Raw genomic sequence first — 24,270 nt, forward strand, 5'->3', positions numbered from 1 at the left:
ACAAAAAAACGCCTGGACTTTAGTGAAGAAAGCTCTTAGCCGCCGCGGAAATCAAGCATTAGACCCCATCTTCAGATGACAAGAGGAGTATAACATGGCCTGGAGTGATGGCTGATTGCAATCATGAAGAGTGGAGGGGGTTGAAGAGGTCACTCCCCTGTCTCTTGCCTATCCCACGGGGTTTCTGAATAACCCTGTGCTCAGAAGGCTTCTTATCCCACGGGGTTTCTGAATAACCCTGTGCTCAGAAGGCTTCTTATCCCACGGGGTTTCTGAATAACCCTGTGCTCAGAAGGCTTCTATCCCACGGGGTTTCTGAATAACCCTGTGCTCAGAAGGCTTCTATCCCACGGGGTTTCTGAATAACCCTGTGCTCAGAAGGCATCTATCCCACGGGGTTTCTGAATAACCCTGTGCTCAGAAGGCTTCTATCCCACGGGGTTTCTGAATAACCCTGTGCTCAGAAGGCTTCTTATCCCACGGGGTTTCTGAATAACCCTGTGCTCAGAAGGCATCTATCCCACGGGGTTTCTGAATAACCCTGTGCTCAGAAGGCATCTATCCCACGGGGTTTCTGAATAACCCTGTGCTCAGAAGGCTTCTATCCCACGGGGTTTCTAAATAACCCTGTGCTCAGAAGGCATCTATCCCATGGGGTTTCTGAATAACCCTGTGCTCAGAAGGCTTCTATCCCACGGGGTTTCTGAATAACCCTGTGCTCAGAAGGCTTCTATCCCACGGGGTTTCTGAATAACTCTGTGCTCAGAAGGCTTCTATCCCACGGGGTTTCTGAATAACCCTGTGCTCAGAAGGCTTCTATCCCACAGGGTTTCTGAATAACCCTGTGCTCAGAAGGCTTCTATCCCACAGGGTTTCTGAATAACCCTGTGCTCAGAAGGCTTCTATCCCACGGGGTTTCTGAAAATGGTTATTCTACTTCTGTGGTGAAGAACAACCAACAGGAAGGGAGGAAGGCAAGGCGCATTCTTTATTTTGTCAGTTCTGCTGGCATTCCACATATGCCTGTGTGCATTCAATTGACTGAAAAGCTGCACAGACGAGAAATGACTGGGAAAACATTTACCTTCATTCAAGATGAATTGAAAACTCAATTTTTCACTCCATCAATGTGTTTTTCATGTCAGACTTGGATGAAAACATTTTCTTGTGAATTCCTCCAGGGGCTTTGAAGTAAACATCAGCTGTCAATTCATTATATTGAAAATACAGAGCTGGGGTGAGGGGCATTGCCATAGATTAAAAATAAATAAAATACCTTTAATTAAAATAACTTCTCAGGGGACCAGGATGCCAGAGGGGCTGGAAATCTCAGAACAGAGATGCCGGTTCTATGGCTCTTTAGTTCTACTGTAGCTTAGCAACAGTTTCCTGACCATTTGGAGGCTAAAATGGAAAAGTGGTGAAGATGAGGAATGCAGAGATGGAGAAGTGGGATGGAGGCAACTCTTAGTCCCATCCGGTCATTCCGTAGCTGGTAAAGTGGCACAGAACTCTACCACTTTTCGTATTTATTTAACAGTACCACAACATTATGAGACCATCACTGAGGGATATTTAATGTTGTATGAATGTCTTAGTCTATATACTCATATATAAATGCAAGGCTTCTTCAAATACCCTTTAAGCTAATTGTTTCACCAGGACGTTGTATTCAGAGGTATTGTATCCTGATGTGACCTTAAATGCCCTGGAAACAGACACATTAAATCGGTAGAGGAGAGAGAGGGATGGGAGGATGGATGGGGAGAGAGAGGGAGATGGGGGATGGATGGATGGATAGATGGGGAGAGAGAGAAAGAGAGAAAGAGGGATGGGAGGATGGGGAGAGAGAAAGAGGGATGGGAGGATGGGGAGAGAGAAAGAGGGATGGGAGGATGGGGAGAGAGAAAGAGGGATGGGAGGATGGGGAGAGAGAAAGAGGATGGGAGGATGGGGAGAGAGAAAGAGGGATGGGAGGATGGGGAGAGAGAAAGAGGGATGGGAGGATGGGGAGAGAGAAAGAGGGATGGGAGGATGGGGAGAGAGAAAGAGGGATGGGAGGATGGGGAGAGAGAAAGAGGGATGGGAGGATGGGGAGAGAGAAAGAGGGATGGGGGGATGGGTAGAGAGAAAGAGGGATGGGGAGATGGGGGATGGGTAGAGAGAAAGAGGGATGGGAGGATGGGGAGAGAGAAAGAGGGATGGGAGGATGGGGAGAGAGAGAGGGATGGGAGGATGGGTAGATAGATGGGGAGAGAGAAAGAGGGATGGGAGGATGGGGAGAGAGAGAGGGATGGGAGGATGGGTAGATAGATGGGGAGAGAGAAAGAATGGGAGGATGGGGAGAGAGAGGGATGGGAGGATGGATGAGATGGATGGGGAGAGAGAAAGGGGATGGGAGGATGGGGAGAGAGATGGATGGGGAGAGAGAGGAGGGATGGGAGGATGGGGAGATGGGAGGATGGGGAGAGAGAAAGAGGGATGGGAGGATGGGGAGAGAGAAAGAGGGATGGGAGGATGGGGAGAGAGAAAGAGGGATGGGAGGATGGGGAGAGAGAAAGAGGGATGGGAGGATGGGGAGAGAGAAAGAGGGATGGGAGGATGGGGAGAGAGAAAGAGGGATGGGAGGATGGGGAGAGAGAAAGAGGGATGGGGAGGATGGGGGATGGGTAGAGAAAGAGGGATGGGGGATGGGTAGAGAGAAAGAGGGATGGGAGGATGGGGAGAGAGAAAGAGGGATGGGAGGATGGGGAGAGAGAAAGAGGGATGGGAGGATGGGGAGAGAGAATGGGAGGATGGGATGGGAGGATGGGGAGAGAGAAAGAGGGATGGGGGGATGGGTAGATAGATGGGGATGGGTAGAGAAAAGAGGGATGGGAGGATGGGTAGATGGGAGATGGGGAGAGAGAAAGAGGGATGGGAGGATGGGGAGAGAGAGAGGGATGGGAGGATGGGTAGATAGATGGGGAGAGAGAGAGAAAAAGAGGGAGAGAGAGGGATGGGAGGATGGATGGATGGGGAGAGAGAAAGAGGGATGGGGGATGGGTAGATAGATGGGGAGAGAGAAAGAGGGATGGGAGGATGGGGAGAGATAAAGATGGGGGAGGATGAGAGAGAAAGAATGGGAGGATGGGGAGAGAGAAAGAGGGGATGGGAGGATGGGGAGAGAGAAAGAGGGATGGGAGGATGGGGAGAGAGAAAGAGGGATGGGAGGATGGGGAGATAGATGGATGGAGGGAGAGAAAGAGGGATGGGAGGATGGGGAGAGAGAAAGAGGGATGGGAGGATAGATGGATGGATAGATGGGGGATGGGAGAGAAAAGAGAGGGAGAGGGGAGAGGGATGGGAGGATGGATGGGGAGAGAGAGGGAGATGGGGGATGGATGGATGGATAGATGGGGAGAGAGAAAGAGGGATGGGGGATGGGTAGATAGATGGGGAGAGAGAGGGATGGGAGGATGGGGAGAGAAAGAGGGAAGGGAGGATGGGTAGATAGATGGGGAGAGAGAGAGAGGGATGGGAGGATGGGTAGATAGATGGGGAGAGAGAGGGATGGGAGGATGGGAGGATGGGTAGATAGATGGGGAGAGAGAGAGGGAGGATGGGAGGATGGGTAGATAGATGGATGGGAGGATGGGAGAGAGAGAGGGATGGGAGGATGGGTAGATAGATGGGGAGAGAGAGAAAAAGAGGGATGGGAGGGATGGATGGATGGATGGGGAGAGAGATGGGGGATGGATAGATAGATGGGGAGAGAGAAAGAGGGATGGGGGATGGGTAGATAGATGGGGAGAGAGAGGGATGGGAGGATGGGGAGAGAAAGGAGGATGGGGAAGGGAGGATGGGAGATAGATGGGGAGAGAAAGAGGGATGGGAGGATGGGTAGATAGATGGGGAGAAAGAGAGGGATGGGAGGATGGGTAGATAGATGGGAGAGAGAAAGAGGGATGGGAGGATGGGGAGAGAGAAAGAGGGATGGGAGGATGGGTAGATAGATGGGGAGAGAGAAAGAGGGATGGGAGGATGGGGAGAGAGAGAGGGATGGGAGGATGGGTAGATAGATGGGGAGAGAAAAAGAGGGAGAGAGAGGGATGGGAGGATGGATGGATGGGGAGAGAGGGAGATGGGGGATGGATGGATGGATAGATGGGGAGAGAGAAAGAGGGATGGGGGATGGGTAGATAGATGGGGAGAGAGAGAGAGAGGGATGGGAGGATGGGGAGAGAAAGAGGGATGGGAGGATGGGTAGATAGATGGGGAGAGAGAGAGGGAGAGGGATGGGAGGATGGGTAGATAGATGGGGGAGAGAGAGGGATGGGGAGGATGGATGGATGGGGAGATGGGGGATGGGTAGATAGATGGGGAGAGAGAGAGAGGGATGGGAGGATGGGTAGATAGATGGGGAGAGAGAGAGAGAGGGATGGGAGGATGGGTAGATAGATGGGGAGAGAGAGAGAGGGATGGGAGGATGGGTAGATAGATGGGGAGAAAGAGGGATGGGATGGGTAGATAGATGGGGAGAGAGAGAGAGAGGGATGGGAGGATGGGTAGATAGATGTGGAGGGAGAGAGAGAGGATGGGAGGATGGGGAGAGAGAGAGAGAGGGATGGTAGATAGATGGGGAGAGAGAGAGAGGGATGGTAGATAGATGGGGAGAGAGAGAGGGATGGGATAGATGGGTAGATAGATGGGAGAGAGAGAGGGGGGATGGTAGATAGATGGGGAGAGAGAGAGGGATGGTAGATAGATGGGGAGAGAGAGAGGGATGGTAGATAGATGGGGAGAGAGAGAGGGATGGTAGATAGATGGGGAGAGAGAGAGGGATGGTAGATAGATGGGGAGAGAGAGAGGGATGGTAGATAGATGGGGAGAGAGAGAGGGATGGTAGATAGATGGGGAGAGAGAGAGGGATGGTAGATAGATGGGGAGAGAGAGAGGATGGTAGATAGATGGGGAGATGATAGATGGGGAGAGAGAGAGGGATGGTAGATAGATGGGGAGAGAGAGAGGGATGGTAGATAGATGGGGAGAGAGAGAGGGATGGTAGATAGATGGGGAGAGAGAGAGGGATGGTAGATAGATGGGGAGAGAGAGAGGATGGTAGATAGATGGGGAGAGAGAGAGGGATGGTAGATAGATGGGGAGAGAGAGAGGGATGGTAGATAGATGGGGAGAGAGAGAGGGATGGTAGATAGATGGGGAGAGAGAGAGGGATGGTAGATAGATGGGGAGAGAGAGAGGGATGGTAGATAGATGGGGAGAGAGAGAGGGATGGTAGATAGATGGGGAGAGAGAGAGGGATGGTAGATAGATGGGGAGAGAGAGAGGGATGGTAGATAGATGGGGAGAGAGAGAGGGATGGTAGATAGATGGGGAGAGAGAGAGGGATGGTAGATAGATGGGGAGAGAGAGAGGGATGGTAGATAGATGGGGAGAGAGAGAGGGATGGTAGATAGATGGGGAGAGAGAGGGGATGGTAGATAGATGGGGAGAGAGAGAGGGATGGTAGATAGATGGGGAGAGAGAGAGGGATGGTAGATAGATGGGGAGAGAGAGAGGGATGGTAGATAGATGGGGAGAGAGAGAGGGATGGTAGATAGATGGGGAGAGAGAGAGGGATGGTAGATAGATGGGGAGAGAGAGAGGGATGGTAGATAGATGGGGAGAGAGAGAACACTAGCGGTAACAAGGCAAGCTGCTTTTTATCCCTGGATTTCATTTGCATGTCTATCAGCGGTCAGGGCTCCGAGGAGACGCTGGTAGAGAACTACTGCAGCATGGTCTGCCAGACGGGGCACTGACAGAACACTCGTTCGTCAAAACAGCTGATGTTCATGTCAGATAGGCATGTTTGTTGTTCGACATAACATATTTCTCTCTGAACAATCCACAACGTTGTGCCTTGCTGAACACGGCCCAGGTCCACAACAGACCAGTGCCCCATCCACCCATGACGTACAAATCAAACAGGCAGTGCTCAGGCAGACTTGGGGAGAAAAGACCGAGCTCATGAGAGCTGGAACCAGGCAGCTGACCCAACGACTGAACGCCAAGCAGAATTTTGTTCTGTACCATTTCAGGCTAGCTGACTGGGGTTCTCCACCACCAGCTCTTCTCCTGGTGTTAAACCTGTCAAACTCCTGGAGTTCAGTCAGCTCAACAAACAGAACATTTGTTGTGGAGATTTGGCATGAGATGGAAAGAGACGGACACAGAAACAGGCAGAAGGAGAAAACAGAGGGGCTACAGCACCATTATCTGCCTGCCTGTGTGCAAGTACACAGAACCAGCAAAACAAGGAAAGCCTCGTTTATGTAACTTTGCCAATCAGCGCTGCCAGATTGGACCCAGAGACAGAAGCAGGATGAGGAGACTGATGGTCAGAAATATAAGAGGACCGGAGACGGACCATTAGGGCTGCTGTCATAAGACCTGCTGCTCCTTGTTAGACCTTAGAGGTCAGACACACAGAGAAAACTAACTGCCGATAGGTACTTGGCACAGTAGGAGGCTGTTCCTTTTCTTGCTCGAACAAACAGAGTGGCTCATCATTGCAAAAGATTGGCGAAGCAGGAGGCAGCCAGGCAGTCAACATAGTGGTGTTATTTTTTCAGGAACTCCGGCGAGTGGCTACGATATGGCAGCAACTATAAAGAGTAGACTACACCATCACACAAAACGCTGATTGTTTTTGTGCGGTAGAACGTGATCCGGATCCTGAGCTTAGAGAAAAGAGTTTCCAGGGGCGGGGTGAAAACGTCGTACTTCGCAGCCACGGCCTAGAACAAAAGACACCACCCGCTGGGGTAGCGACCTGGTACTGTCGAACCAGCCATTTCTACACGTAAAATTGGCCTGCCAGTCATCGCCCGACCACTTGACTTTGAGCCAATCAGAGAGCACGGACCTCCGTGAGAGGGTCGTCGGAAGGAGTGACAACAAAAACTTTTCCCTTTTCATCAGAGTTGTTCTAACAATAAAGCTGCATACATAAGAGACCAAATAAAATATGTATTAACGTTAGCTTGCTAACCGAGGCAGGCAGTCACACACACTAACCCATGTGGGACAGGGTTTTGAAATAATATCTCTATTCAAATAGTATCATGAATTTTTGTCAGATATCAGAAATACAAGTGTTTTTTTACCTGAGCACTGCTGCGCGATGGAGAGAGGCTGGCGCACTATTGCTGCAGCAGTGGCGTGATTGATGGTTGCGAGCAGCCACAACGTAATTCATCATCACCTATATAACAGTGCCTGTCTTGACTGGAGTAGCTGAGCGAAGCTAGCTATTGTTAGCTAGGCTAATTGAAGCTACAAGCTGCGTTTTCTCCCCAACCCCATTCATATAAAACAGCAGCCTGTTGGTTGCTCGTTGGAGCCTACGCTCTCCTTTTGCTAACTTTTAATTACGTAATTGTATTCCTTCCTGCATTGTATTAGTTCCCTCTGACTCCACTTGCTACACATTGAGCTAATTTAGAAAAATACTTTTCAGTGTTAACATAGACCTATAATTGTATTTTCGCTGAAATTAATACTCACACAAGTATTCGAATACTAACCTCCGTTTGGATATGATAAAATCGTGCACATCCCTAGGCAGGACACCATATAACTGAGGACCAGGGAGCTTCATGTCCGACCTGGCCTTCCTGTGGTGGAGGTGGAGGACACAGACGGAGGTCTTCACACCCCGTGTCCAGGTTCTAAACTAGGCAACGTCAGAGTAAGGCAGGACAAGCATCTGAGAGGCACATTTCTGGAAGTCTAGACTCGCTACCCTGTCCCACAGCAGTAGGAGACTGTAACCCTAACCCTCCTCCCAGCTTGGAAACATCACCTAGGTATTACCACCACTACACTGAGTCAATGGTGCGGCTGTGAATATGGCCGCATCACTTCATAGTCCTTACCTTTAGCTATAGATGTCTTTAAGCTGTCACCATAAGGCTGGTTGATGAAACACTTCTACTCATCCATTAGAAAACTGCTAATCTGCGCAGCGGTCTAAGGCACTGCCTCGCAGTGCTTGTGGCGTCACTATAGACCTGGGTTCGACAACAGGCTGTGTCATAACCGGCCGTGACCGGGAGCCCCATAGGGCGACGCACAACTGGCCCAGCGTCGCCCGGGTTAGGGGAGTGTTTGGTATGGGTGGGCTTAACTTGGCTCATCGCGCTCTAGCGTCTCCTTGTGGTGGGCCGGGCGCCTGCAGGCTTACTTTGGTTGCCAGTTGAACAGTGTTTCCTCCGACACATTGGCGCGGCTGGCTTCCGGGTTGAGTGGGAGGGTGTTAAGAAGCGCGGTTAGGCGGCTCATGTTGTTTCGGAAGACACATTTCCTTTTGGGAGTTACAGCGATGAGACAAGATCGTAATTGGATCGCAATTAGATGTGTCATAAAATGGGGGTAAAATACAATAACAAGTAAAAAATGTTTTATGAAAAAGTCTAAATCAGGTAATGGATTACATAACACTGCCCTGCCTGGTTTAAAGATGGTGCGCTGGGGGCCTTACCTTGGCACGCTACCCGTCATCATATCGCCCTGGTCACTAGGTGGCATCTGTGCCTTCTCAGTCTCCTCTATAACGGTGGCCAGACCCGGTTGGTGGTGGTGGTGGTGGTGGTGGTGCTGCTGCTCGCGGTGCTGCTTCTCTCCCTCAGTGCTCTGTCCACTACTCTGGGGACGCTGCCCCTCTGCTTCCTCCTCCATCTCATCTTCCTCCTCCATCTCCCTTGTCTTCTTCCCCCGGCCATCTCCCTCCTCATCGCTCTCCTCATCTAGCATGTCGTCCACCTGTCAACAGAAAGGTGGTTGGGTGATGCTTGGCTCCCCCAGGGTAGGGCGGTTTATACAGTACAGCAGGCCTCTCAGTGTCTACCAGAGCGCTATATACAGTAGACAACACCTCAACCCTTCACCTAGATCCCATCAGATCATTAGACACAATGAACCCCTTAGTTGAACCATTTACTTTCAGTTTGTTCTCTTGCACATCAAATCAAATTTACAGCAGTTAACATGGCCCAACAACAGCATTTAACATGACATGCTACCTCTTCACCTATATGTCTTCTTCTGGCCTGCTACCAAGTTACTTTCTATTCTCCAGGGAATAACCCAATCAGATGCCTCTCTGCCTACAGGGAACACCAATCCCGTGCTGTTTGGACATGCATTATTTAGAGAGGAAAATGAACCTATGGAAAGTCTAAGGCAAGGGGGTGTCAAAGTCATTCCATGGAGTGTCTGAAGGGGTTTGTTTTTTCCTTTCAATTATGACCTAGACAACCCGCTGAGGGGAGTGCTTTACTAAATAGATCTTAATGAATCAATCAAGTACAAGGATGGAGCGAGAATCCCCAGACACTTGGCCCTCTGTGTAATGAATTTGACACATGGTCTACAGGAATGTAGGCTATCCAAGCTGAGAATACTACACGTTAGTGCAAGGCTTTATATTCCTGAACAAAAATGTCAGAGTAAAAGTTATTTCAGTTTAATTGGATACATTATTATCTAATGAGATAAATGTTATATTAAAATAACAATGTTCACAGAGATTATTATAAAGAAGCAGTTTAAACCTTAGAGGTACAGAGGAGAACTCCCATAGTGCACTACATCATTTAATTATGCATATTCGATTCCATTTAGAAACATTTGCATACGGTATTTGATGTGATTTTTTTTAAATGGTTAAAAGAGGATATAGCCTACACCTTGGAGATTAACTGTTGCCACGACGATAACCAGAGTTAAATCCTTGGAGAATCGTATGAATACATTGACACAGCACCATATTTATTAGGAGGAATACTATCAATCAGTGAAAGGCTTCTTCCTTATAGCCATCTGTGGATGTCATGAAGGACTATGCTCCTAACCTGGACGCAGGTAGATTAAGGTTAATTACCTGATGGCACCCAATTCCCTATATATTCCCTACGACATTTGACCAGGATGACATTTGGGATGACTCAGCCTAAGAGAGTACACAGCTCAACGAAAAGACAGCATTTAGGCTACAAACTGAAACCCAGGCCTTGGACACAGGATTGACCTACACAAATTAGAAAAGGACAAGGACCCCCCCCCCCCCCCAACCCTAGTGCCCTCGTATTATAGCAGTCCTCTAGTTTTCATTATCCCCTGAGGGCCATTTGGGCCAATTAAAATAGGGTGAGACCCCTCCCCCATTAACCTGAGGTAAAACTAAATCGATGTGGAAACGGACGGAGAGATTTGCCCTTATAATGGGAGAGAAGCCGAGCAGTTAAGACTTCCATCATTTAACACACAAGCATCGTGCTACACTGTCAGAGCACTGGAGAGCTCAGATCACAGCAAAGGAAACACCCCCGGAGCTGAGCTCATTTTGGGGGGTCTGGCCTGGTTCATTAAGGTACCAACTGTTGTTGTTGTTGACGACATCAATTTAGACGGCCAAAAACAACAAATACAGTATAGCATGGTGTTGACCTGGAATCAGCCAGAAACAATCCAAACGTTGTACTTTCACTGACCTGCTGTTAGCGGTTTGTTTATCTAATACAATTAGCTCAAGCCCCTAAGGCACCTGCAAATTAGGAATTGGCAATGTCGATGAAATTTCTGTTTGTAGGTTGTGTGTTCGTTTCTCATTGACAGAAAGTAGCCTAACACCAAGTGTAAGCCCACGGATCCCTGTTGCAGAACCACCATGTGTTTCCCAAACTTATCAAATATTATTTGTCACATGCACCGAATACAACAATAGTGAAATGCTTACTTTATACAAGCCCTTAACCAACAACGTAGTTAAGAAAATACCCCAAAAACAGTGAGAGATAAGAATAGCAAATAATGAAAGAGCAGCAGTAAATAACAACAGCTGGGCTATATACAGGGGGTACCGGTACAGAGTCAATACAGGGGGGAACAGGTCAGTAAATAACAACAGCTGGGCTATATACAGGGGGTACCGGTACAGAGTCAATACAGGGGGAACAGGTCAGTAAATAACAACAGCTGGGCTATATACAGGGGTACCGGTACAGAGTCAATACAGGGGGAACAGGTCAGTAAATAACAACAGCTGGGCTATATACAGGGGGTACCGGTACAGAGTCAATACAGGGGGAACAGGTCAGTAAATAACAACAGCTGGGCTATATACAGGGGCTACCGGTACAGAGTCAATACAGGGGGAACAGGTCAGTAAATAACAACAGCTGGGCTATATACAGGGGTACCGGTACAGAGTCAATACAGGGGGAACAGGTCAGTAAATAACAACAGCTGGGCTATATACAGGGGGTACCGGTACAGAGTCAATACAGGGGGAACAGGTCAGTAAATAACAACAGCTGGGCTATATACAGGGGGTACCGGTACAGAGTCAATACAGGGGGAACAGGTCAGTAAATAACAACAGCTGGGCTATATACAGGGGGTACCGGTACAGAGTCAATACAGGGGGAACAGGTCAGTAAATAACAACAGCTGGGCTATATACAGGGGGTACCGGTACAGAGTCAATACAGGGGGGAACAGGTCAGTAAATGACAACAGCTGGGCTATATACAGGGGGTACCGGTACAGAGTCAATACAGGGGGGGGGTAACAGGTCAGTAAATAACAACAGCTGGGCTATATACAGGGGGTACCGGTACAGAGTCAATACAGGGGGAACAGGTCAGTAAATAACAACAGCTGGGCTATATACAGGGGGTACCGGTACAGAGTCAATACAGGGGGAACAGGTCAGTAAATAACAACAGCTGGGCTATATACAGGGGTACCGGTACAGAGTCAATACAGGGGGAACAGGTCAGTAAATAACAACAGCTGGGCTATATACAGGGGTACCGGTACAGAGTCAATACATGGGGGAACAGGTCAGTTAATAACAACAGCTGGGCTATATACAGGGGGTACCGGTACAGAGTCAATACAGGGGGAACAGGTCAGTAAATAACAACAGCTGGGCTATATACAGGGGTACCGGTACAGAGTCAATACAGGGGGGAACAGGTCAGTAAATAACAACAGCTGGGCTATATACAGGGGGTACCGGTACAGAGTCAATACAGGGGGGAACAGGTCAGTAAATAACAACAGCTGGGCTATATACAGGGGGTACCGGTACAGAGTCAATACAGGGGGGAACAGGTCAGTAAATAACAACAGCTGGGCTATATACAGGGGGTACCGGTACAGAGTCAATGTGTGGGGGCACAGGTGTTGAGGTAATTATGTAAATAATATTCAGATAAAGTGACTACGCATAGATAATAACAGAGATTAGCAGCAGCTACACATACTGGCCTGCCTGTTTCTGTCTTTGAAGAAGTTTGCTTTTTAGTGGCACTTTACAGAATACCGCAAGAGTCTCTTGACGGGCAATATTTTGTCCCCTTTTCCACATGATCGATAACGGTGTGAATGTAGTTGGGCTGTGGCAGGTCCTGATGCATTTCAAAGAGGCAGGGACCATCTTCCTGTCAGAAATTATGTTCACGTACTGTATATACACCTCAGAGCGGGACTTTAAACTAGTGTAGCCGCTATAACACAACGCACCAGTAGTCAGATAGGAGCGCTCTGCATCGCGTAATGGCAGCAGGGTATTGGTGTTTCAGATGACTTGTTCCAGACAGTTTAATAATCCATCAATACAAGAGAGACAGATGTATTTATGTAAAATAAATAGTACTTACCTTATCCATGCACTCTGCCGATAAAATGAATGCTGACAGTGAAATGCAGTTTATTATTACAGATATTCAATATCAAACCAAGCATAAACTACCAGCAACACTAGTCCTTCGTTGACTCCCTGAAGCATATTTCAGCGACGAATATTCTTGACAACTTAAAATCAATGTAAGCCCTCACATCACAGAATCATCTCCACACACTCCACTGAGTCAATAAGAACCCTGCAGAAGAGTCATCCCCTCTGGCTGTGTTTGGTCCCTCGGAGGCACGACTACCAATAAGACAAATAAACCCCCAAATCCCCAAGGAGGGTCATGCTGAGATCATCAGGGATTACAGAGACTGATAAAACAAATAGAAATGGTCTCTGGATTCTCTTAAAATAGCTCATAAACACAATCACTGTAATCCTTGGACAGTCACAGACAACCAAACACCTTCCTCTTTCATCCACCACCACTTGCTGTTTGCTAAAGCATAGGCCTAACTTGAATACTTTCACCTGAACCCATCTCTGAACGTGCAGTCAGGCAGTGTGGCCGTGCCCCCGAGGCCTGCCGTGTGATAGGCTCAAATCACTACCCTGCCAGAACGCAGCTCAGAACGTCAGAGTGGTTCATATCCGTCTCCTGCAGAGCGGCAGGCATTTAACAATCCCCAGAACCAGCATGGGATGTGTCCGAAATGTCACCCTATTCCCCACACAGTGCACTACTTTAGACCCGACCATATGGGCCCTGGTCAAAATCAGTGCACTTACAAAAGGAAATGGGGTACGATTTGCAGTGGAGCCATGGTCTTCTCCACAGAGGCATTGCACTTCACGCAATGTAATGTTCCTGTCGGTAATAAGAGCCCAAGCAGAGAGAAACATGCTACAGCAGCAACACAGCTTCTCAGAACACCACATGGAGGCTGCAGGGAGCCAGAGTGTTCCAGAGGCCTCGCCATTACAAGGAGCACTGACACCAGAATATAAAAGGAATTCAGACATTTTTATTGCGTGCTAAATGCACCGGCCTCTATACCCCTAACGGAGTGAAGAGGACCCGTGAGGAGAAGTGGTAGTGCCTTAAGAAAACACGATGACTAGGGTTTGGACTGTCATATCTGCTGTACTGTGCCATGCTCATTCATCTCTGCACATCAGTGGCCCAAAACCTTTTGTAAGAAGCTGGAAAAACCAGAGGCTGGTGAGATTAGGGCACCCTACAGGTACACCAGGCTTAACAGAGCTAGAAAACCTTCTGAAGGTTTACTCCGGTGGATTGGATTGCAGTTTAGATCCACTTGGTGGACTGCATCTCAGACTCTTTTCAGTCAGGCTGCCTTTAGTCCCCTGTATAGATATGACCATGAGCCAGGCACGCACACACTTAAAGCTAAAACTGTTCCTCATAAGTTACCTTGGTTACTGGCCACTTCAAAACGGGAACGATTCAGACAGAGACAGTCATGATAATTGACAGCAGGACTTTAGAATTATCGGACACCCACACAGACAAAGAGATGTCACAGCTCTTCCCGTCTGTCATTCTCCCTCCGTCTGCTTGAGTACTAATGAAAGGACGCGGATGGAAAGCAGTGGACGGATGTGTATTGATGAAACACAAGCCGAACAGAACAGTTGAATCTGTCAATGTCCACAAGAAGAAAACTACATCGGCTGAACATGCTCTAGACAACTCTGCATCGCTTTGATGAATCTCTTAGGAGGACACGAGCTGTGTCTGAAAAGGCTTTTGACCGGGACCCACCTATTGAATAGGGTGCTATTTTGCATCCACCCACAGTCTTCTACTGTGTTTTGATTGGGCTTAAAAGATGGCGAGGCTCACAGCCAAACCTGTAATAGGGGAAGACAGTGACACAGCTATTGGTCAGAGGACATGTTCATCAGAGTGATTGACAGACCGGCAGATGAGAGCCATCTTAAGACACACATGGCTGTCAGAAACAAAGACCCCAGAACTGAGAGGAAAAGTAGTTCGCTCCTCGACATGAAAGCTGTAAATATGCTTGAGAGTCAAACTAGGGGGAAGAAATGGACATTTCCACCCAAGGAAAAATTCTGATATGAAATTCAATGCATGTTAACTCATAGGAAACGCCATGTAGATCTGGAGTTGGTGACCTAAGCTGTCTAAACAGCTACACAACCTTGGGGTTGGAAACAGCATGTCTTTACAAAGAGTTATGAGACCAGTCACCTCTGGTTTGACCTCATTAACCATAATGCAGCATTTTATATTCATATCTGGACATCACAAATGAATTGCATCACCAGTACAGTGACTCAGCTTAAGAAGAAGAATGAATGCTTATAAGGCTGATATGAAAGCTTATAATTGGACGGCTTTATACAATATGCTGCTACAGGCAGAAGTGAATGTGATATGATGGGCCATGATGCTCAACAGGGACACAGGTGGATCCCAGGGAGCTGCAGGGAACTCCCGGTTCAGTGTTATCACTGATGAATGCCTTTAGCAGGGGAGGTGTCACCAGTAGTCCCATATGGTCGGTCTCTAAGGAAGAAGCCCTGGCTTAGTCTTGGCAGACTTTTGAAGAAGCATAAGTGAATGAATTACCATTATATTTAAGATATAAATGTGGATAACTGTTGAGATAAACTTCAGGATGGAAGAGTGTGAATACTTCAAGTTTGAAGTCTAACTTCGACTCCTGAAGGGGGGAGTGAGCAGCACAGTGTGTTGAAGGGAAACACAGTTCTACAGAACCACAGACAGGAAACGACACATTGTTAACGCAAGTCAAATCGTTATCCATTCACCAGCTCAGTGGTGGTGAGATTCCTTCACAATGGGCCTCAAATCAACAGCAAAACTAGCTTTAAAAACTCTGTCCTTGGAGTTGAAAAGAAACCGTTTCAGGTGGAGGGAAACTTTTCCAATGTCTTCAGGACTTCATCTTGAAGTACTGTGGAGTCTGTGGCTGTGAAAGAAAAATAAACATTTATATTTGTTAAGAGACTGGACTGGCTAAGCCGTTTACACACAGACTGGATAATACTGCTGCTAGAGGCAGAGTTCAACCTGAGGCGAGCGGACAGAGACAGGTAGAGACTTAGAGGTAGATTGACTCACACTGCCCAGGTTCAGGAGTTCACATAATCAATCAGCGCTCATCTTTCTGAACCACTGCTGTTAGCTCTAGGTTATTGGAGAGAGAAATTCAGCTCTGAGCAGACATACTTCATTGAAGGGATTATACTACTTTTACTGGCCGTCCAGACGATTGGCTGCTTGGCTTGAGCAGGGGAAGGTCCCAAATGTAGTGATTGAGAAGATCATTGACCGAAAAGAAAAAACACTAAAACACTGGGAGTAAATAAGAAAAGTTCAGTATCTTTTTTTCAGGTCCATGAATAAAAAACATTTGGCAAGTCGCCAGCTTAGACAATTATTGTAGACAATCTAACTCTTTCATGCTACGTAAACTCATTAAAAACAACCTCCCACAGTCTCTCTGTTTAGCTCCTATAGTTCACTCCCCAGATGACACACAGAGAAGTGCTTCTCCTAGCAGGGGTATCACACTTGACACCACCAGGTCAATTATTGGATTTCACTGCAAGTCCACTTCCCCAGACTCAGGAAAGTGTTTTATCAATACCCAGATGTCAGTCACACAAATACAAGAATGACAAGTACATACCGGAGAAAGTAGGAGAAGAAGAAAATGTTCCTGAGGTATGAGTGAGACTAGTAAAGTGACAGACACCCACGCTACAACTGAGCCTGTGAGAGACATCCACTGCCACTTCTCTCTCCATCAATTATCTCACTGTGCTCCTCGGGGGCCGGGGCCAGATCAAAGACCATATGCTTCCTCTGTAACACAGCCTAGAGCGGCCAGGAGCCAGTCCCATTCTGATAGGCGCAATTATCCAAGAAGGAAGTTAAATCTTCAAAGCAGCCCTGTCTCGTCTTGTCTTTCTGCTCTTAGCTACCAGTCCCAACCTCGGACTGGGCGATATGGCTCAAAATATTATATCACAGTACTTAAATGGTTTTGCTGGTATGTTTTTGAATAATACACATTTTAAAATTGTTTTGAGTATTGTGTAACCCTTGGGTGGCAACACGTACATTACAAGTGATTTCAATGGGTCTTTCTCCATTCTGATAGTATAAAACAGTTCAATTCAACTTCAACCTCCCCCCAAAATTCAGCATTTTCATAAATTTCCTGCACTAATTTGAGATCCTTTGCCACGTAGGGCTGCACGATATGGGCAAACAATCTTGACTTGCGATTTAGAGCAAAACACCTGGGTGTTGGAATCATGGAAATAGAATAATTATCATAATTCTACAGTTCGGGTATAATAGTTAGAACTTTGAATACAGAGTTGTGTGACGTGACATCAAATGAAAATGCCAGGGAGGAGTTATTGTGACAAGGGTAGGAACCAAAGTGTTGATAAGTGTTTTCTAGGGGACCCTATAATCTTACTTCATGTAGCTAACATATTCATGCTTCGCGTATTCCTCTTTGATTTAGAAGACACTGTTGCACAAACAACAAGCTGATTTAGGTCTACCCCAATCACCTGGTATTATTAGGCTGTATAGTTAGTTTGTTCTGACAGTACATTTATTAGCTAGCCAGTGATTTGCGGCTTACACGATTTAGGCCCAACTGGCTAAGAAAAGACAAACAAACCATTTGCAGACGTAAGAAACACAAACTTATAGTGTAATTATAGAAAACAGCATCGTTGTCGTCAACATTGCTGCATGTGCTTCACTGACCATGCAGACTGAACGTAAGTGTCTCGTGGTCGAGGAACAACAAACCAAACACTCCAATACCGTTACAGAAGGAAAAGTAAAAACCCAAACCGGTCCGTGCATCAATACCAGTATATTGTAAAATACGGTATACCGCCCAGCCCTAGTAGTCCAACCCTCATGAAAACACTCTGCTCTCAGCTACAGAGAAAAAAATATCTAAAATCATAGGGCATGTAACTCTGTCTCACCAGCTTTCCCAGAGAAATAGGAATGCACCTGCAGGTAAACCAGAGAAATGTTAAGAGGTGTATAAGAACAGCAAAGGACAGGACCACCTTTTTCTCTCTCCAGCTTTCCCAGAGAAATAGGAATGCACCTGCAGGTAAACCAGAGAAATAGGAATGCACCTGCAGGTTAACCAGAGAAATAGGAATGCACCTGCAGGTAAACCAGAGAAATAGGAATGCACCTGCAGGTAAACCAGAGAAATAGGAATGCACCTGCAGGTTAACCAGAGAAATAGGAATGCACCTGCAGGTTAACCAGAGAAATAGGAATGCACCTGCAGGTAAACCAGAGAAATAGGAATGCACCTGCAGGTTAACCAGAGAAATAGGAATGCACCTGCAGGTAAACCAGAGAAATAGGAATGCACCTGCAGGTTAACCAGAGAAATGCACCTGCAGGTTAAACCAGAGAAATAGGAATGCACCTGCAGGTAAACCAGAGAAATAGGAATGCACCTGCAGGTTAACCAGAGAAATAGGAATGCACCTGCAGGTAAACCAGAGAAATAGGAATGCACCTGCAGGTAAACCAGAGAAATAGGAATGCACCTGCAGGTAAACCAGAGAAATAGGAATGCACCTGCAGGTTAACCAAAAAATACTGTGCTTAGGCGTAAGTGAAAAGTTGTAGGAAATCAAAAGAAAATAAGTAACCGACAAGGATTAACTCACTTGACATCTAACACCTACTAAAAACAGAAACAAATATGCACGTTGACATATAAAAAGGGGATGTCTTTCCATAGCCGCCACCTCTCCCTCCTAACAAGAAAACAGAACAGAGAGGTTCAGCTCCAAACAGTCCCCCCCCCTCTGATAGTGATGCTGTCAGGTTGCCAAGGACTGTGAAAATGAGGGAACTGATCAGAGGGAATATTCAGGGGTCCAGCTTTTGGGAGAGATGATGGCATTGGACACCTGGTGATGGAGTGGTCTGGCATGGGCCAGGGACAGTTGTAAATTACTGATCACTGACAGCAACTGACCCTACAGTACAGACCTCACACAACTCAGACTGCTGTGGGGAAAGTAGTCTGAGAGGACAGCTATCCCTGTGTGGCCTGTTTCAGCACCTTGGACAGGGACATCAAGCAGTCAGAGAGAAATATTTATACTCTCTGTGGCAGAAGTAATAATAGTGGAGGAGAAAGGAATGAAGAACTTGTAGAGGTTTCACTTCCAGTCACTTTAACATGCCTACCCCTGAACACACGTCAGTCAGCCAGTCCTTAAAAAGGACATCAGACTTGTGACCTGGACCAAGGAAAAAAAGGTCAACAGACTGAGCTAGGGACAAAGCAAGCAATGAAGTCAGCGGTGAAGCAATGTCCATCACCTGAATCTGATCAGACAAGGGATTATGGGGTGAGATGCAGAACTGTGTCTGTAGGCGGTCTGTGGCCGTTGCCCCAGGTGTACCCTGGGAGAGGAATGGGTGACGTCCTGCAGCGCTGTGGCATTTTAGCACTGGCTCTGCTCTAATCCAGTGTGATGTCTGTCTGCTTGATGTTAAGGGTCAACAGGAGACTCGCACGGCTGCGTTATTCCTTTCAGAGATTGGAAACTGATTGGAAAAGATTGATGACGGGATGTAATAAGACTATGGTTGGTGTTTTGTCAAATCAGTCCACTTTATCCATAGACTATTTCTTTGCTAGTTATAAACCCAACAGTGAGGACGAAGCTCTCGAAATGGAGAAAAACGGTCACCCACTGCTTGCTCTTAAGCTGCATGGCAATCCACTCCACATCACTGCATTGCCAACCACAGGACTGTTCATGCTACCAATGGCCACAACTCCATATTAAAAGACACCCATTGATTATGGAGCTTTTGGAATCACGCATCAAATAGCAGCCTCTCTTATCTGGCCCCGGCACGTTGGTCAGCCCCGAGGGAGGCTTTAGACCAGCAGCTAATAAATATAATAGCCTGTTTGCATGCAGGCAAATAAACCAATTAAATAACCTCATCGTTATCACAGGCACGTGACTGGTCTCTGGACCATCTGCCATTTTGGTGAATGTGGGGGAGACAGAAAACTCTTCTGCTTTGCTGTGATTCCCCACCCCACAACCTGGGACCTGTTTCAGTCAGACGCCGCAGGCAGTGGCACCACCCAGAGTGATCAAGGTTCTCCCACTCCCTTTCTGGCAGGTTGGCTGGTCTGGTCACCTGTGGCTGGCTGATTGGTATATCCTGGCCTGTTCCCCAGGCCAGACTTCAGAACAGAGCCCAATCCTGGAACAATCCTCAGCTAAAAAAAAAAAAAAAAAAAATTTAAAAAAACTTTGTCCGGCTGGGACAAAGCCAACCAGGCAGGGGAAGGAGAGCCACTCACAGGCATTCATAATGTCTGATCACAGAGGACTCAGAAAGCAAGAAACAACACATTTTCACAGAGACAAAAAGCTCAGACACAGACACTTTTTCTTCCTATTGTAGAAACATGGAAATCTTGGATGATCCATTCTGTTGCTGAATAATTTTTAATCACCCCACTGGCTCGTTATAAATTATACAGTGATGTCTTCTTCAGGCAGCCTCCTTTCCGTTCAGTTGGTAGCGTGGAGAGGAGGGGGGAGGTGAGAAGAGAGGAAGCATGGGGCTCAGTTCTTGTAATCTGCAGAAGACACAGCAGCCCAATCCCCCAAAAATGCTCTGTGTCCATCCTCTATCTGTGAAGGCAGAGAGACACAATGGCCATCTCATTACAACCCACTCCGGGGGAGAGATACCTTGACTGCCTCGGTTCCCTTCTGTTCCATACGGAGTGGAGATACAATATCAAAGATAAAGGCTTCTCATTCGCTTGGAGCCAGATGATGCGTCTCAACGTTTTTCAGGGACACAGCATTCTGAGCGCTGGTCATGTTTTTATTTGTTTCTCCAGAAGGCTCTTCTCTTAGTCATGCTGGGCTTTTGTGCCGGTTTGAAGAGGCGAAAGCTGAAAAGAGGAGATGGCCGTCCATTGAAACAAGGACAAACTAAATAATTATTATCACTTCTGGTTGTATTATCACCCCAGACATCCGACAGATTCACACTGACAAAATGAGTTCTCTGAAAAACGTACACACACACACACACACACTCAGTGTGTGGGTAGAGCATTAGTTTCTCTGAAAGCTGTCGCAGAGAGCAGAGAGTATGGATTAGCTGGCATTTCTACTGCAAAAGATGCTAGAAGAGGATCGCATACAAACAACAACAAAAAAGGGAGAAAGGACTTTAACTAGAAAGTCTGATTTTCTAGGAGACGTCTAAAACACATGGAGGAATAGAGACCGCAGCAGTTCTCTGTCCAATTTCCATCGTAATGTGATTCTACCAATGAAGGTAAAGAGCTGTGTCCTGTCCATTCCTAGCATTTGCAGCTATGTAAAAACATCTCAATTTAAACCTCTTTTTCGTTCATACTAGCACTCGACAGGTTATTTCTGGTTGCGAGGCAGCGACAGTATTCTCTCTGTTCCAGGTCAGACAACTGTCCACTAGGATCGGACCCCACTGATGGATGTGATACGTGTGATCAATAGCCTGGAGCATTGAGAGAACATTGGGTGAGCATGGATCCCCATGGTGACTGATGAGTTCTACTGGATGTTGATCTGCTACTAGGTCTCACAGGAGTCCCTTTGCATCATCACTGGCCTTATACTACTTCAAGACATTTTAAAAAGGGACGCCTCTAGATTTTCCCTCAGAGACCGATGAACTCGTGGACACCATTTTATGCCTTGTCGTGCTGTTTGGAGGAAGTTGCTCACTAGCGTTAGCGCAATGACTGGAAGTCTATGGTAACAACTAGTATGCTAGCTGTTACCATAGATTCATTACGCCAACGCTAGTTAGTATTGGCTCGCGAAACTATCCCTAACGTCCTTCATAGTAGACGCAGTGTGAATTCCAAACTATCTATAATGGTCACCACGTCATTATGTTTTTCAATTACTGTAATGGCAGTGAAAATAATTTACAGTGTATTTGGAAAATAGTCAGACCCATTTTCCACATCTCGTTACATTACAGCCTTATTCTACAATGTATTAAATCATTTTCCCCCCTCAACAATCTACACACAATACTCCATAATGACAAAGCAAAAACAGGTATATACTGTGCCAGTCAAGTTTGGACACCTACTCATTCAAAGGTTTTAATTTATTTGTACTATTTGAGAATAATAGTGAAGACAAAAACTATGAAATAACACATGGAGTCATGTAGTAACCAAAAAAAGTTTAATAAATCAAATGTTATATTTGAGATTCTTCAAAGTAGCCACCCTATGCCTTGATGATAGCTTTGCACACTCTTGGCATTCTCTCAACCAGCATCACGAGGAAGTCCCTTGGAATGCATTTCAATTAACAGGTGGGCCTTGTTAAAAGTTACATTTGTGGAATTTCTTTCCTTCTTAATGCATTTGAGCCAATCAGTTGTGTTGTGACAAGGTAGGGGTGCTATACAGAAGATAGCCCTATTTGGTAAAATACCAAGTCCATATTATGGCAAGAACAGCTCAAATAAGCAAAGAGAAACAGCAGTCCATCAATACTTGGAGACATGAAGGTCACTCAATACGGAAAACGTCAAGAACATTTAAAGTTTCTTCAAGTCTAGTCACAAAACTATCAAGCGCTATGATGAAAATGGCTCTCATGAGGACCACCACAGGAAAGGAAGAGTTACCTCTGCTGCAGAGGATAAGTTCAATTAGAGTTACCAGCCTCAGCAATTGCAGCCCAAATAAATGCTTCAGAGTTCAAGTAGCAGACATCTCAACAACTGTTTAGAAGAGACTGTGAGACTCAGGCATTCAAGGTCGAATTGCTGCAAATAAACCACTACTAAATGACACCAATAACAAGAAGAGACTTGCTTGGGCCAAGAAACAAGAGCAATGGACATTAGACTGGTGGAAATCTGCCCTTTGGTCTGATTAGTTCAAATTTGAGGTTCCAACCGCTGTGTCTTTGTGAGACGCAGAGTAGGTGAACGGATGATCTCCGCATGTGTACTTCCCACCGTGAAGCAACCCAATTGAGATGGTTTGGGATGAGTTGGGACCGCAGAGTGAAGAAAAGCAGCCAACAAGTGCAAAGCAAATGTGGGATGTCCTTTAAGACCGTTGGAAAAGCGTTCCAGGAGAAGCTGGATGAGAGAATGCAAAGAGTGTGCAAAGCTGTCATCAGGGCAAGGGTGGCTACTTTGAAGAATATAAAATATATTGATTTGTTTAACACCTTTTGGTTACTACATAATTCCATGTGTTTTTTCATAGTTTTGATGTCTTCACTATTATTCTACAATGTAGAAAATAGTAAAAAATAAAGAAAAACTCTTGAGTAGGTGTGTCCAAACTTGTGCATGTATAAATAATAATAAGAGTCGGGAGAGGTGAAGAGCCATGCGTCCTCCGAAACACGATCCTGCCAAGCCGCACTGCTTCTTGACACTGCTCGCTTCACCCGGAAGCCAGCCGCACCAATGTGTCGGAGGAAACACCCTCCAGCTGGCGACCGAAGTCAGTTTGTAGGCGCCCGGCATGCCACAAGGAGTTGCTAGAGCGTGATGTGACAAGGACATCCCGGCCGGCCACAAGGAGTTGATCGAGCGTGATGTGACAAGGACATCCCGGCCGGCCAAACCCTCCCCTAACCCGGGAAAACGCTGGTCCAATTGCGCGCCACCTCATGAGTCTCCCGGTCACGGCCGGCTGTGACACAGCCTGGAATCGAACCCGGGTATGTAGTGACGACTTAGACCGCTGCGCCACTCGGGAGGCCAGCAAAAACTGTATAGAAATTTTAGCAAATGTATTAAAAATTTAAAAAACAAATACCGTATTTACACAAGTATTCAGACCCTGTGCTACAAGACTCGAAATCGCGCTCAGGAGCATTCGGTTTCCATTGATCATCCTTGAGATGTTTCTTCAACTTGATTGGAGTCCACCTGCGGTAAATTAAGTTGATTGTACAGGATTTGGAAAGGCACACACCTGTCAATATAAACAGGTCCCACAGTTGACAGTGCATGTCAGAGCAAAAAAACACGCCAGCAGGTCAAAGTAATTGTCCATAGAGCTCCGAGACAGGATTGTGTCAAGACACAAATTCTGCAGCATTGAATGTCCCCAAGAACACAGTGGCCTCCATCATTCTTATATGGAAGAAGTTTGGAACCACCAAGACTCTTCCTAGCGCTGGCCGCCCAGCCAAACTGAGCAAATGGGGGAGAAGGGCCCTGGTCAGGGAGGTGACCAAGAACCCGATGGTCACTCTGACAGAGCTCTAGAGTTCCTCTTTATTGATGGGAGATCCTCCGAAAAAGAAATCATCTCTGCAGCACTCTAACAATCAGGCCTAATCTTATGTCTGTAAGGTAGCTGTGCACATCCACAGCATTAGTGGGCATCCAGCTGTCATGATACTGCGCATCTAATCATTGTAAGTTCAAGATAAAAAAAAAAAATATATATATATATATATAGCCCTCCCTATGC

General features: G+C 46.7%; 1 protein-coding gene across 3 annotated transcripts in view; it reads right to left on the reverse strand.

Annotated features, from left to right (window-relative positions):
- Positions 1-24,270, reverse strand: part of ctdp1 (CTD (carboxy-terminal domain, RNA polymerase II, polypeptide A) phosphatase, subunit 1) — a 132,171-nt gene that overhangs the window by 56,071 nt on the left and 51,830 nt on the right. For all 3 annotated transcript variants that reach the window (XM_046327576.1, XM_046327577.1, XM_046327575.1), the window contains one exon: positions 8,525-8,805. In XM_046327576.1, the coding sequence (XP_046183532.1) occupies positions 8,525-8,805 (281 nt within the window). The remainder of the gene's footprint in view (positions 1-8,524; positions 8,806-24,270) is intronic.

Source organism: Oncorhynchus gorbuscha, linkage group LG24 (assembly GCF_021184085.1).
Source record: "Oncorhynchus gorbuscha isolate QuinsamMale2020 ecotype Even-year linkage group LG24, OgorEven_v1.0, whole genome shotgun sequence".
Classification (NCBI taxonomy): Eukaryota; Metazoa; Chordata; class Actinopteri; order Salmoniformes; family Salmonidae; genus Oncorhynchus; species Oncorhynchus gorbuscha.